A 16,074-nucleotide genomic window follows, 5' to 3' on the forward strand; every position below is an offset into this window, starting at 1 on the left:
AGGCTTTTTTTTAAATTATTCCTTCGTCGTCCTGTGTGCGTTGCACTTAAGCCACAAAAAAAGTCCTTACACAAATAACATATACAAAAAAATACACCAAAGCGTTAACGTTTTTAAGAACATAAGAACATAAGAAAGTTTACAAACGAGAGGAGGCCATTCGGCCCATCTTGCTCGTTTGGTTGTTAGTAGCTTATTGATCCCAAAATCTCATCAAGCAGCTTCTTGAAGGATCCCAGGGTGTCAGCTTCAACAACATTACTGGGGAGTTGATTCCAGACCCTCACAATTCTCTGTGTAAAAAAGTGTCTCCTATTTTCTGTTCTGAATGCCCCTTTTTCTAAACTCCATTTGTGACCCCTGGTCCTTGTTTCTTTTTTCAGGCTGAAAAAGTCCCTTGGGTCGACACTGTCAATACCTTTTGTTTACTGTTCAAATGACAACGATGTTTTAAAATCAGCCTATCAATGTGTCTGTACTGGCTTTTCTGTGACATGTACTGTACAGTAGGGGTGGGACAAAGTCAGTGCTGCATTGTTTTGAATTAGGTTTCTAAAATCTAGTTTGATGCAGATGGAGGTAACTGTTTTGCACATCTTGGAACGTGTCTTTGCAGAAAATACAATCGATCGCTATTTAGCTTCAGAATCACACATTAAACGAAAGGTTACTACAGAGGCTACTAAACAGAGCGTAAAATAAACAGCTTTCAGAAAACAAACTGGAAAATCAGTGTGGTCAAAAAGTATTCCTGTCGACTGTAGTCAAGTTAAGTCAGTACTACAGGTATGATCCAGCACAGCCACCTCACTTCAAACAGCCTGCAGCTTACTTTTTAAACACAGTCAGAATTTTAGACCTGAATAGGCACGTTTTCTTTGACTCAGTACTAATAAAATAAGTTAGTGGATGGGACAACAAACGTGCTGCATAATTGCCTTTATTAAAGTATGCCAGATGCCCTTGTGTAACTGAGCTTTGGAACCGTTTCAATTTCCACATCTGTATAACTTAGCAAAGCTTTGCCTTACACTTCCAACCGATTCAGTGGATGCAGAATGTGCAGTCTCAACATATGGACAAGTCACCACCAGACAGAGAATGTCGGCAGTAACTGCAGGGGGTGTTGCATGCTTGCCTTTAACAAATGACAGCACTCTGTTTAAGCAAGAAAGCAAGTACCACTATTTTTAGGCTTTTATAGTGCTCTGAAATATTGTCTGCTTGGGTTTATTTAATCTTAAAAACAGGTCTGTGAAATCCGAATTTTATTCCATAACCTACCATCATCAAATATACCATACTTATATTTATTACACAGCTTTGATCCATCATTTCATCTACTATCAGAAATACAGATTTCCAGTATTTCTGTTTCCTCTGCTTCCTTGTGCAGTGTTCTGGTATTATTCCTGTTTCCTCTGCTTCCTCATGCAATGCTCCAGTATTATTCCAGTTTCCTCTGCTTCCTCGTGCAGTACTCCAGTATTATTTCTGTCTGCTTTCTGCCCACCTGCACTCCTTGTTTTCCTTCCAAGAATAATCCTCTGTTTCATAAATTTCCTAAGATGGAAATATTATTTAATATGAAAAAAAATGTATTAATGAAATAGTACTGCATATTGTGTATTCATTCAAATATATAAAAAATACAGTGTGAATGCAAATAAAAAAACAAGTTAACTTTAAAATCAGACAACATTTACATTTCTAAAGATCTGTGAAGAGAAACAGGCAGCCATGATTTTGAACTGATCTATAACTTGTCTCATCAAAAGCTCTTTTAGCATGACAATTCCAGGATATTCCCCAGTTTTGAATTATTGTGTTGGGAATATACTGTCCGAGTGTATCCCATTAATGTTCATTTAGTGTGGGGTGACTATTTAAAGTGTAGCTATTCTAGTTGTGTTTGAAATGTTGTTTTTTTTAAGTAACAAAGACTTACTTTCTTCCATATTGGAACAGTTGCTTTTAGTGTATCTATGCAGTATTTTACTGCTTCAAGAGATTCACTTCTGTGAGGCGAGGAAATGGCTATTATGACACTTGCTTCAGCTACCGGGACCACCCTGTGAAATGAAGAGATGTAAAAACATATTTATAAGATTCTATTTAGTACCATACTTTGTCTTGTAGGATAAAAATGTACTGGAAATATCATCTGACAGTAAAATGCATTGGAAATACAGCCTGGTCTGAGTCATATCAACACGTAGTGGGTTATGTTACAGGGTGCTGGTTCCATTAGAAGAGATTACATAGGTTTTTAACACAATACTCACATGATGCACTATGTTCCCATTATAAACTGTACATCTCTATAAATAATTTGAAAAAACAACTGCTCTCCTGAGCAAGGATCACTTATAGCAAACTGTAGCCTTTAAAGAGTATACATTACTTTAACAGCAATTACAATGTAAATGTAATGCAGCTGTACAGCTTACCCTAGTCTGTGATGAATGCTAATGTGTTTTACTGATGGCCACTTCTGCCTCACGTCCAGGCAGATCTTCTTCATCTCCGATTGAGCCATGGGGATGTACGCTTCATATTCCAACTCAACAACCTTTTTCCCTTCAAAACTGTTTCTTGTTATTCCTGAAGTGTAAAAAAGAAACATTTTTAACCAAGACATGTACAGTGTCTGTAGAAATTTTCTTTTGTCAGTGCCTCAGAGTTTCATGCATTTAAATGAGGATTTTTTTTCCCATTCATCTACACACCATACTCCACACTGTTAAGGGGGGGAAAAAAAATATTTAGAAAAAAATTATATATTAAAAATACAAAACTGGATAAGTCTCCACCCCCACGAGTTAATATTTGGGGGAAGCAGCTTTGGCAGCAATTACAGCTGTGAGTCTGTTGGGATAGGTCTCTACCAATTTTGCACACCTAGATTTGGCAATATTTGACCATTCTTCTTTACAAAACTGTTCAAGCTCTGTCAAGTTCCTTGGGGAGCGCTGATGGACAGCAATCTTCAAGTCATGTCCCAAATTTCTGATTGGTTCCAGTGTAGTTTTGACTGTGCGCTTTGGGTCGTTGTCATGCTGAAAGGTGAACTTCAGTCCCAGTTTCAGCTTTCTTGCAGAGGGCAGCAGGTTTTCCTCAAGGACTGCTCTGTACTTTGCTCCATTCATTTTACCTTGCCTGACAAGTGCCCCAATCCCTACCAATGAGAAACATCCCCATAACATGATGCTGCCACCACCATGCTTCACAGTAGGGATGGTGTTCTTTGGGTGATGTGCTGTGTTGAGTTTGCGCCAAACATAACGCTTTGCATTTAGGCCAAAAAGTTCCATTTTAGTTTGTCAGACCACAAAACTTTTTGCCACATGGCTATAGAATCTCCTGCATGTTATTTTGCGTACTTCAAACATGACTCAAGGTGGGCTTTCTTGAGTTTCATGGCATCCTTCTTGCCACCCTACCATACAGGCCAGATTTGTGGAGTGCTTCGCATATTGTTGTCACATGAACAACGATGACCAGTCTTGGCCATAAAAGCCTGTAGCTCTTGCAAATTTGCCATTGGCCTCTTGGTAGCCTCTCTGATCAGTCTCCTTCTTGCTCTTCTAGCTTCTTCTAGCCTGATCGAGGCAGGGCCTTGGTGGTACCATATACCTTCTACTTCTTAATAATCATCTTGACCGTGCTCCAAGGGATATTCAAGGCCTTTGATATTTTTTATACCCATCTCCTGATCTGTGCCTTTCAACAACTTTGTCACAGAGTTCTTTTGAAAGTGCCTTGATGCTCACGGTTGAGTCTTTGCTTTGAAATGCACTACCCAACAGAGGGAACCTACAGGAACTCCTGAATTTATCCTGAAATTATGTGAATCACTACAATTTAACATAGGTAGAGACCACTTAACTTGCTGTGTGATTGTGAAGGCGATTGGTTACACCTGAGCTAATTTACAATTCCTATTACATGATTTCTAATATGTACTTCTTATTAAAGACTTAGAATATTTCTTTCACTTGGAATTTGTGGGGTAGGATGTGTAGATAAGTGAAAAAAAAAAACTATTATAATTCCAGACTATAAGGCAACAAAAGGTGAAAAATTTGAAAAAGGGTGTAGACTTTCTATAGGCACTGTGTGTGTGTATGTTGTGTATATATTATATATATATATATATATATATATATATATATATATATATATATATATATATATATATATATATATATATATATACACACACACAGTACTGTGCAAAAGTTTTAGGCAGGTGTGAAAAAATGCTGTAAAGTAAGAATGCTTTCAAAAATAGACATGTTAATAGTTTATATTTATCAATTAACAAAATGCAAAGTGAGGGAACAGAAGAAAAATCTACATCAAATCAATATTTGGTGTGACCACCCTTTGCCTTCAAAACAGCATCAATTCTTCTAGGTACACTTGCACACAGTTTTTGAAGGAACTCGGCAGGTAGGTTGGCCCAAACATCTTGGAGAACTAACCACAGTTGTTCTGCGGATTTAGGCAGCCTCAGTTGCTTCTCTCTCTTCATGTAATCCCAGACAGACTCGATGACGTTGAGATCAGGGCTCTGTGGGGGCCATACCATCACTTCCAGGACTCATCGTTCTTCTTTACACTGAAGATAGTTCTTAATGACTTTCGCTGTATGTTTGGGGTCGTTGTCATGCTGCAGAATCAATCTGGGGCCAATCAGATGCCTCCCTGATGGTATTGCATGATGGATAAGTATCTGCCTGTACTTCTCAGCATTGAGGAGACCATTAATTCTGACCAAATCCTCAACTCCATTTGCAGAAATGCAGCCCCAAACTTGCAAGGAACCTCCACCATGCTTCACTGTTGCCTGCAGACACTCATTTGTGTACCGCTTTCCAGCCCTTCGGTGAACAAACTGCCTTCTGCTACAGCCAAATATCTCAAATTTTGACTCATCAGTCCAGAGCACCTGCTCCCATTTTTCTGCACCACAGTTCCTGTGTTTTCGTGCATAGTTGAGTCGTTTGGCCTTGTTTCCACGTCGGAGGTATGGCTTTTTGGCCGCAAGTCTTCCATGAAGGCCACTTCTGACCAGACTTCTCCGGACAGTAGATAGGTGTACCAGGGTCTCACTGTTTTCTGCCAATTCAGAGCTGATGGCAATGCTGGACATCTTCCGATTGCGAAGGGAAGTAAGCATGATGTGTCTTATCTGCTGCAGTAAGTTTCCTTGGCCGACCACTGCGTCTACGGTCCTCAACGTTGCCCGTTTCTTTGTGCTTCTTCAAAAGAGCTTGGACAGCACATCTGGTAACCCCTGTCTGCCTTGAAATTTCTGCCTGGGAGAGACCTTGCTGATGCAGTATAACTACCTTGTGTCTTGTTGCTGTGCTCAGTCTCAGTCGCATTCTCGCCATGGTGTATGACTTTTGACAGTAAACTGTCTTCATCAACCTCACCTTGTTAGCTGAGTTTGGCTGTTCCTCACCCAATTTTTTTCTTCCTACATGATTGTGTTTCAACTACATACTGAATTGGTGATCATTAGCAACTGTTTGGTATAATTGTTTAATCATACACCTGACTATATGCCTACAAAATCTCTGACTTTGTGCAAGTGTACCTAGAAGAACTGATGCTATTTTGAAGGCAAAGGTCACACCAAATATGCATTTGATTTAGATTATTCTTCTGTTCACTCACTTTGCATTTAGTTAATTAATAAATATACTCTATTAACATGTCTATTTTTGAAAGCATTCTTCCTTTACAGCATTTTTTTCACACCTGCCTAAAACTTTTGCACAGTACTATATATATATATATATATATATATATATATATATATATATATATATATATATATATATATATATATATATATTTCCCATTTGTGGTACCAATCCCTGAACAGTAGTGTTAATATTACAATGTACTGGAATCTGCATTTGACAGATTCTGTAACACAAGTAAGTTGTGTTTTTGTTCTCTGATATAAAATAAAGTTTAAAAAAAAGTTTATTTTATTTTATTCACTTTGTTTTTTTAAAAAGACCAATTTCTCATTGGGCTTTTTTTTTTTTTTTAAGATTCTATTAACAGTTTAGTATTATATGCAGGACAGCTGCTAGAAGATTGTTACCTTTATTAAAAATGTGCATGGATGAATCTACCGGTTAAATCAACTGATGCCCACAAATTAACTAATCAAAAACTTGAATTGAGTGAAAGCACTAATTTCATATATACTTTGGAGTGTAGTTTATTTGATTTTATTTTTTTTTTCTAGTAAGTTTTTGTGATGTTAAACCATTATTTTCTTATTTAGGCATAATTGCTTAGAAAATACTAACCAGGGCAGTCAGTATACATCAGAATGTAATAACAGTATGTGTAGATATGGTTTAAAATATTTAAACGCCAACACCTGCATAGCATTTAAACGTTTATGAAAACGTACCAACAGCACATCCCTAGTAACATGTAATAGTAAGAGCTGTCTGCATTACATGCTGTCAGATCAGGACTTCACTGACACCGAGCAGGGGAGCTGCAGCATGCTATTCCCACGTTACACTAACTGTACACAATCAGAAGTGTCGCCAGTTCCAGACACAACACTTGCAAAATATGTAAAAGATAAACATGCTGAGCCATCAGCTGCACAGATCAACCATTCAGCAGAAAGTGGCAACAAAGAAGTGAGTACAGACATTAAGTCATTGTTTTAGTATCACTTTAGTGTCTTAAAGTTGTTGTAGTTTAAGCAGTTGAATATGATAGCAACCAACTTGCTCCTGAAGTGGAAACCAGCAATTGGCTCCTAAGACAAAAACTGTGTATCTGGAGCCCTGACTTGTAATTTTGTTTTAAAGAAATATATTTTACAGAATAAACAGGAAACAAAAGTAAAACAGGCCATGAAACTTATTTGACAAAACAAATGACAATTGTGTGGTGATTATTTTTTTTTTAATGTTTCATGCTTCATTTACTGTATCGTGATGCGTATCGTAGTGTGACCCTTGTATAGTATAGTAAAGACACTGCTGATACCTAGCCCTACGGCTACCACAAAGGAATCAAAATAAGTTTGTAACAAGAGGTAAATAGTACAGTAGATGTAATATTCTAGAACAAGATCGCTTCTGCTGATCAAAGCATCAAAAGCTAATTGGTTTCCTAGAAGCAAATCCAGCTGCAACAGCCATGTCCTCGATATTCATAATAATAAAATATTCATGTGTGAAATGACTGTCATCTGGAAAGTTTCAGGTTCACATGGTTTCAGGACCCATAACGGGGCAGGACTTCATGACCATCAGCCTCACTGCAAACAGCAAGTAATAAGGTAAGCCTCAATATGCATTTAATATACAAGCACACTTTGGAGAAATAATACTGCAGCCTTCAATATGCATTTAACATGCAAACTTTTTATTGAATGCTATTTCCTGTATGCCACTTCACTCAAGCGAGTTTAAAGTTTTACAATAAACCTGATTGTATAACCAAATGCAAGAGGAGACATGATCACGGGCTACATTTATTTTATTACATTTAATAATGTACTTCTCGAATCAGGATTAAGCATTCTCTGGATTATTCCAATGTGACAGATGTTGGTATTCTGGACTTCATTCAGAAACACAATGTTCACCAGTTTGAATCAGATTGTTTTTGCCAACATCCAGAAATGACTTGCAGTTGCAACAAGTGATGGGACTTTTTAAACACGACCAGCTATTGTAATGTAGAACTGCATTGCCTTTACTGACATGCTGTTTCGTTATTTTGTATTATATACTGCTATACATTCAATGTTAATTGCATCACATCTTGTGAATTTAGTATTATTTTATCAGTACTGCAGTTATAGAGCTAGTATTTTGTCTAGTTAGTGGTTCTGGAAACAGAGATATTTGGTCACATTACGTAATGTTATTAACTCCACTCAGTACTGATCAGCATGACCCAGACTGTTGTGAACAGTACACTGATGACCAGGGGATATATTTATCATATTGTACATACGCACAAATTTCATTCTAAATTGTGTGTACGCACAGCCTAACAAAGTATGAGATTTATCGACATACAACTTTGCGTGGAAATGTTCGTATTCTCAAGCACACTCTGGACTATACGTACAATTGTTTCGTTGTGTTAGAATAATGGTACTGCAAGAAAAAAATGTAACCCCCCTATTCAGGATAAAGATACACCATCACTGCATAATGAAAAACAATTGCGTGTATAGCTGAAATTTGACGTGTGTATAAATAAAACAAACACACACACTATATATATAGATAGATAGATAGATAGATAGATAGATAGATAGATAGATAGATAGATAGATATAGATATAGATATAGATATATATATATATACACATACATACACACACATATATACACACACACAGTACCAGTCAAAAGTTTGAGTACCCCTGCTGGAAACCAGGTTTTTCATGATTATCTATGCTTTTAACTGTATAAACCTGTCTATAAAAACCTAATATTTCATTATATGATACGTGTACTTATATAATCTGATAATCATAAGTGAATTTCATTCAAAATTTTTATTTTTAAATGAAAATGTAAATCTTGTCAATTTCAATGAAATGGTCAGATAAAGCAAGGGGACTTCAGTCTGAAGCCCAAGTCAGTTAAAAGTGTGAAATGAGTATAACACTGTGTTAGAACACTGGCCTAAGTATAAAAGTGTCTTTGTTAGATGTTCTCCAAGTTAACTAGCATGTTACCTAATTAGCCTTTTCTCACCAATTACACCATGTAACAATTTTTTTTATTTTTTTTTGTTCCTGGGTAGTAAGTGCTATTTCCTAATTGCTTATGCCTCAAAAGTATAGAAAATGGCTATTATTCCCCACAAACTTTGCTTTTGTGACCAGGACAGTGATATTTTGAAATATCACTATTTCCAATGAGAAAACGGGAGCTTTTGTGTCTTTTTGTTCACATAAAGTCAGAAAAAAACAACATATGAATCCAAATTAACATGTATTTATACTAAAGTAATACAAAAGATTTAGAAGCGAGTAGTTTTTCGAGATTTACGATAATACTGTAAATTTACTGTCTACTCTTGGCTTTCAAAGACATAAGTGGCATTTCACACGCCTCTTTCAGTGCACTGATGCCAGTGGCTTCAGACTGCATCATTGTCCTTTGTCCTCAGTAAATTCAGTTTCCTTACACTGATGGACAGCAGATTGAAATAAAAAGGGATTTTCATTTAATTGCTGGGTTCCCCAATACCATTGGTGTTATAGATTGCACCCAAATAGCAATTAAAGCAGACAATGAATGAACTTTAACTTTGTGAACTGGGGAGAGTACCACTCAATGTGCTGGTTATATGTGATGCCCGACTCCGTCTACTAACTGCTTTGGCTAAATGGCCAGGCAGAACCCATGATTCATTTATTCTTCAGAACAGCAGTGCGGGCTCTCGAAACGGAGCCATGACAGACGGTGCATTTACCATAGAAGGCAATACAGGGGCGTTTTAAATGCAAATTTCCACATGCAAAAAAATGTAGTGACATCAAGATTTACTAACACATATTACTTCGAAACGTGCCTTTTATAGGAACATTTAAAGTAATGTTTTTACGCACGATTGAGAAGTCCCAGAAATTTCAACTTCTCATATTTAAAGGCACTGAAATCAGTCTTTGTTTTGTAATTTCAGGAAGTCAAAAACAGTCATTTCTTTTACTTCACTTTGAAGACTTGTCTGACTCTGTGAACCCCAAAGTGTCAACAGAAGGTACTTGGTGTGGGGCAAAACTGAAAAGTAAAGTGATAAAAGTATTGCTTCAGGAGGCAGATATAAGACTGACTGCAAAACAAAGGTGTGAAATGAGTTCTGAGATTCACCCAAATGAATGTTCCTGGATTTGTAACCACTGGAGAGTTCCTTGTATTGAATTATTCAAACTCCTGCAACCGTATCCAATTTGTATATGAAACCCAATAGCCAAACAAGAGAAGTTGTAAATAAATAATAAATATGATCACTACACTACAGAATAAAAGCTGATTGTATTAGCAGATTTAAGAATTGTTACAATGAAATATTAACAATTAAGTAAACATTTTCAAATTAAAACTCTATTTAAATAAATAAATAAATTGATAAAAACTGGTACAGTCCACATACAAAAGACTGCAAAGAAAGAGATTCATCTACTGTTTATTTTACATTGCGTATGCTATTAAAAACTGAAGTCAGCTTTAATCCCATTAATAAAATAACTATTAAAATGTGTTGTACATGTGAATTATGTGTAATATAAAATTAGAAGTGATGTGGTGCAGACAGAAAACATTCACAAAGCCTGGATTAATGGTTCTGAATAACCTGTATGCACAGAGCCCATAAAAGTGGTACAATCTTGAACTAAAAGTCTTAGAATCGACATCATCAAAAAGGCGTCACACAAAGGTCCCTCATTTTTTCTCTAGAAAACGCAGAGAAAAGCTTTCAATGGCCGAGAGAAACCAAAAAAAAAATAAATGGAGGCGGATCTGAGCAATACACATAGTCCCTTCACCATTATGCACTACTATGAAGTGATACGTTATAAACACAGCAAACAAGGAGTGGGGCAGAGCTGGAGATGCAGTAATGAGGGTCCTTTTGATATGTAGTGCCTTTTAAACCTATTTTACTGTTAATAAAATTACTTTTAAAACAGTGCATGTAAAATAAACAGCTTGTATAAAAATAAATTAGACCGGACACGTCTGACAGGTGCTGAATAAATGGACCGCAAAGGGTTAAGCCATGCTTCAAATAGCAACTTACCAATAAACAGAGAGACTGCCCCACAAGAAGGGCACACCACTGACGCAGAAACCTCCTCTGTGGAGAGCTTGTCGTGGGTAAGCTTAACAATGTCACTGGCAGCAATTTCACAGCCGCTCATGTCAGCGTATTCAACTGAAAAACAAACAAAATAAAATCCTTTGGACAAGTCTGCCATCACAGCAGTAAAATGTATTTGAACAAATCTTTCATTCTCAGCATTGTACTTCAAAAGGGCCCATTTCCTTGTTGAGGTGTATTGAAAGGTTTCAATGAAAAAAACCTGACTGGTAAATTGCATTATACACACCTTGTTTAATACTGTGACACAGAGAGTCTGAAGCAGACATTACCAGGTTCTACTGTATAACACTCCAATATCACTGTATTCATGCTACAGTAAAACTGATCAAGCTACTGTACCTTTTCATTTGCAATTCACATATAATAGTATAATATGTATAAGTAAGTATAATCGTAAATCTCGAAAAACTACTCACTTCTAAATCTTTTGTAGTCATTTTTGTATTACTTTAGTATAAATACATGTTAATTTGGATTCATATATTGTTTTTTTCTGACTTTATGTGAACGAAAAGACACACATTTGCCCGTTTTCCCATTGGAAATAGTGATATTTTGAAATATCACTGTCCTGGTCACAAAAGCAAAGTTTGTGGGGAATAATAGCCATTTTCTATACTTTTGAGGCATAAGCAATTAGGAAATGACACTTACTACCCAGGAAGAAAAATTGTGTTACATAGTGTAATCAATGCACACTCCTTTAATAATGTTTGAGACTGACAAGTAATAGAGCAGAAGGCAGTTAATGGGGCTGAACAATATTCTCCTCAATGGGTGTCAGGGGCATCCCTTTAGATACCGATGTAGCGCTAAGTTTGCACAAAATTATGTTATTTTTTTAAAATACATTTGAGGGTAACTCATCACGAGGAGGAACCTGACAGATTGGACAACCAGATCCAACTTGTCAGAATTTTAAACCTTGTTTTTCATGCTCCTCATTGCAAAAATTAGAAAGTTTGTCATCACTTGTATTTGTGGGATACATATGTCCCTTGTATCTTAAAGGGTAGGAATACAACTAATAAACTAACTGCATTAATCTTACCTGCCGTGTGCTTGGATGCGATAGAGCTCTTAAGTGTCATTTGAAAGAACCTTTATTAAAAATGATACTTGGCAACACACTAGGTTACAGTGACCCTTTCTACATACTTACCTTCAAGTCCCGCACTTCCAAGGTCATTTGCTGCTCGTGACATGTTTTGAATCCAAAGACTGCTGAGGTTAAACGTCCTAGAACATGAAATAGTAAGACAACCAGAAATGACTGAGGGTTTTCCTTACCCAACTATGGTACCACATATCTGTTTTTTATTTTAATTAAAATCCATGACTAGTAGAACAGTTTTCAGAATTGCATACATGATATCTACAAGTATACCCAGTAAACAGGAGCAAAAGTCAAACAATGCACTTTGCCAGAGTAAATGAAGCTTTGCTGGTGTGTTTGACCACTTAGAAACCAACACTAATACTGTGCACTCCTTCAGCAGACACAGGCCCACAATGCGCTTGATTAATGCTGTGTTCATCCTTCTAGGCACAGCACCATGGCTCCGTATACAAAACAATCCCGAGTTGGGCAGCGCAGGGCAGGGAAGCATGTCCGTCGAGCCTCAACGGACTCGGACGACCTCCACAAAATTAAGGAATCGATTCGGAGCTCCAACACGAAGCCTCCTCCTCCGAAGACTCCTTTTGAAGGAAAGCTAGACATACCCATATATGTCCAAAAAGAGCTAGCCCCCGCTGAGAGGGGGGATAACAGCAACCTCGTCACCTGGATGGAGAATCAGAAGCTCATCACCAAGAGAGACGTATTCCTGATGGACCGCCAGGACCACCTGGTCCCGTATGGCAGCAAGTCTGAGGGGACGGTAAGAACGAGACACACACGCAACACTATGAGAAACCGAGAGGCTTTAGATAAGCACATGGGTCCATTGGACTCTCCCGGTTTACCTTGTTTTAACCCATCAAGTGCCATTGTCCTCATTTGTCAGGAGCATTTTTAACTGGCAACTACCCATTATTTTAATTTTCTTTGACTATATTGTTACGATATTTTCTTAATTTGTGTTAACCGCTAAAGTTATAAGTCTAACCGTAGTGTATCAAATTACACACACAGCTTGTATTCAGGTCTTTTTCAAAGAAATTAGTTTGGTACTTAATGGGTTAAGTTATTTGTTACTTGTACAAACATTTTTGTTTTAATTCAACAAGTAAAACATTCTAATTCACTGTAGAGCAATAAGCTCAATAATTAAGCCAAAAAGGAAGGAAACTTACAATGATATTTATATATATATATATATATATATATATATATATATATATATATATATATATATATATATATATATATATATATATATATATATATATATATATATTACACACATATATATATATATATATATATATATATATATATATATATATATATAGATATATATATATATACACATATATATATACTATATATATATATATATATACAAATATATATATTATATATATATTAATAGATATATATATATATATAATTACACGTGTGGATATAATTGCCTATCTTGGGATATAACGTGCACACTTATATAAACAACCAGTATCACGGAACCGAATAAAATTGTATTAAATCCTATTTAAATTCTCCTTTTAGTACGTACTCTGATAGTGCATACTTCCTGTTATTACGCATGAACCACGATGGCACGCAGTGTTCTGTGCTGCGCGTATTGCGTACTCGTAGGCCTACTGCTTGCTGTTTGAATTTGACCTTGCTCTCTATCACTGTAATTTATACAGTAGTATCATAGCCAGCGCTAAAATGATCGTCAACTTCACTTAAGGACAAACTGTACATTATTGGAGAAATCGTAAAGGGACGAAAGCAGTCAGAATTATGTTGTCAAAGAGCTCAAGTTTAAAAAGCAGCAGTCACTGAGGCAGTCTTCTAAGTTCCTACCCACAAGTTCAAAACCGATTTACCTGAACCCTAGCCCAACAGTGTTAGAGCGGACAGATTGCCGTAATGAAACCGGGTTAGTTTAACCCAGCTGTTGTTGAAAAAAACACTTTGCTGGCCCCCCCCCCCCCAATATTTTTATTGAACATGGGAGCAGAACGGAGGAGCTACGGCAAAGTGCCTAATTAATCAAAATTTATGGGGGGGGGGGGGGGGGGGGGGGGGGGGGGGGGGATGCCCACCTCATAGTAAATAAACTAGATGGGAATTTGCACAAAGGGAAAATCTGGGGCGGATAAGACATTCTTTAATTAAAAGTCGAAATAAAGACCTTTAACTTGCTAATAACTCGGTTCTAAAGTAAAATGCTAATGTGGCCAGGGCCTAAAAGACTCCTTAAAATAGCATTTCTATTATTTCTATAACTTATTACTGTACTGTATTTTTTTTATTAATTAGTTCATTTTTTATTGTACAGTTACAGGTTTTATTTTTTATAATTAATTTAGCTGACCATCTTTATCCAAGGCAACATAGAATTACTCTATTAAACAATTAAAATACAGAATGTTACATACTGTATAGTAATGTACAGTACTAGTTACATTACATTGTTTTATATTGTTTCTTCTGTAATAAACCTTTATACTACATACACTGTAAATGTACATGAATCCATTAGTACTTTACTAGGTCTTGATTTTTGTGCTGATTTGTCGGGTAAGTGCATGTACCTGGTTATTACATACTGTTTTTACAATCCCAAGGTAGAACATTGTATCAGAGTTTCACTGGGTGTGTGTGTGTGTGTGTGTGTGTGTGTATGTATATATATATATATATATATATATATATTATATATATATATAACATTATATATAGGCTATTTTTGAAAAATGAAAAGTTTTTTTTCTGGATGTACACAAAAGGTTTAAATGATTACAAAATCATTTATTTCAGGACGTTTCAGGCAAGAGCTCATTTTCAGCAGAGTAGAAAGAAAAGTAAACACAGTGTTATTTAATTTTTAAAAGTGGATTGTGTTATTATATTTATTTTTAAATGCTTCAGAGTTGCTACAGCTTCAGTGAATTTAAGAAATAAAAAACGCCCCGTTTTTGTTCACTCTAGAAATCTGGTAACCCTACTCTTGATAAGCATGCTTGTTTTACCTGGGATGTTTTCTGACCAGCTCTTCCCAGAGCTGCAAGGACGTTACTTGATGAGGGACAGTGATGTTCTCTGATCGAACTTCTGCTAGTTCAGCACTTTTAGCAAAATACAACACCAGAACCTGTACCAAAGAAAAAAAAAAAAAAAATATATATATATATATATATATATATATATATATATATATATATATATATATAATATATATATATATATATACACACACACACACACACACAAAAAGGTTAAATGAAACCCAAATTTCATATCAGAAGCTCAAATTCAGACTTGCACATTGACAAATGCAGCATTTTTTCAGGGACGAGGGCCACGGGTATGATACAAATTATTAGAATACGGGACTGCCAGAATGGTGCAGCGTGTTACGCAAAGTTAGGCTACTGTCGATTGATGTTTGGTACGAATGTGACAGCTGGCTCTGAGAATATAGCTTATAGGCCAACAACTACTATTAAATTACTAACTATTCCTCAAATACTTCAAATACTACTTTAACTTAGCAATACAAAACGTAACACGAGACCTGAAAAACTACTACAGCTGACCATGTCAATAGCTCAAGATTGCACTTTGTAATTCAATAGCATGCACTCGAACTGAGTAACAGCAACACCGCATTTCACATACATTGTGTTTTACAGTACAGTACAAACAACACAACCACGCTCGTCTCAAGCTAGGTACCGATCTACCCAAAAGACTGTAATTATTATTATTAATATTAATTTGCCGTCTAAATACCTCGGTAGTCATTAAGAAGATGATATGTTTCAAGAGTGTATAACTGCAGGCCGGAGAACTGTCTTCCTTCAACGCGCAGCTTTAAAAACGTCATCACCCTCGGTAGTACACCCCTATCACGTGACAGTTGATACTGAAGTGTACACCTCCATCACAACAAGTACCACCCTGTTGAAAATAATCATTCTCTTAACGATCGGGTCTGTGTAACAGTTGTGATCACTTCCATTTTTAATCGTGTTCTTAAATTG

At 36.3% G+C, this 16,074-nt stretch overlaps 2 protein-coding genes across 2 annotated transcripts; both read right to left on the bottom strand.

Moving 5' to 3' along the window:
- Nucleotides 1–468: 468 nt before the first annotated feature.
- LOC121314147 (molybdopterin synthase catalytic subunit) lies at nucleotides 469–12,156 on the bottom strand. Its single transcript, XM_041247141.1, has 5 exons — nucleotides 12,074–12,156; nucleotides 10,828–10,962; nucleotides 2,451–2,604; nucleotides 1,949–2,072; nucleotides 469–1,563 (listed from the first exon to the last, which is right to left on the bottom strand). Exons 1-5 carry the CDS (start codon nucleotides 12,114–12,116, stop codon nucleotides 1,489–1,491), a joined length of 531 nt encoding a protein of 176 aa, XP_041103075.1. The 5' UTR covers nucleotides 12,117–12,156; the 3' UTR covers nucleotides 469–1,488.
- A 500-nt stretch (nucleotides 12,157–12,656) lies between these two features.
- On the bottom strand, nucleotides 12,657–15,929 carry LOC121314156 (molybdopterin synthase sulfur carrier subunit). The gene is made up of 3 exons (XM_041247153.1): nucleotides 15,824–15,929; nucleotides 15,061–15,182; nucleotides 12,657–12,783 (listed from the first exon to the last, which is right to left on the bottom strand). The coding sequence occupies exons 1-3, from the start codon at nucleotides 15,833–15,835 to the stop codon at nucleotides 12,657–12,659; spliced, it is 261 nt and encodes an 86-aa protein (XP_041103087.1). The 5' UTR covers nucleotides 15,836–15,929.
- Between the last annotated feature and the right edge of the window lie 145 nt (nucleotides 15,930–16,074).

The sequence above is a fragment of the Polyodon spathula genome, chromosome 1, assembly GCF_017654505.1.
Source record: "Polyodon spathula isolate WHYD16114869_AA chromosome 1, ASM1765450v1, whole genome shotgun sequence".
Lineage (NCBI taxonomy): Eukaryota > Metazoa > Chordata > Actinopteri > Acipenseriformes > Polyodontidae > Polyodon > Polyodon spathula.

Excerpts from the sequence above, each read along its gene's own strand:
- LOC121314147 (XM_041247141.1), bottom strand. The coding sequence starts at position 12,116 with ATGTCACGAGCAGCAAATGACCTTGGAAGTGCGGGACTTGAAG. Across the intron at positions 10,963-12,073 it reads TGGAAGTGCGGGACTTGAAG|TTGAATACGCTGACATGAGC; the intron begins GTAAGTATGTAG and ends TTTGTTTTTCAG. Across the intron at positions 2,605-10,827 it reads GGCAGTCTCTCTGTTTATTG|GAATAACAAGAAACAGTTTT; the intron begins GTAAGTTGCTAT and ends TTTACACTTCAG.
- LOC121314156 (XM_041247153.1), bottom strand. Across the intron at positions 12,784-15,060 it reads CTGGTCAGAAAACATCCCAG|ACTTGCTGCCATACGGGACC; the intron begins GTAAAACAAGCA and ends CCGTCCCCTCAG.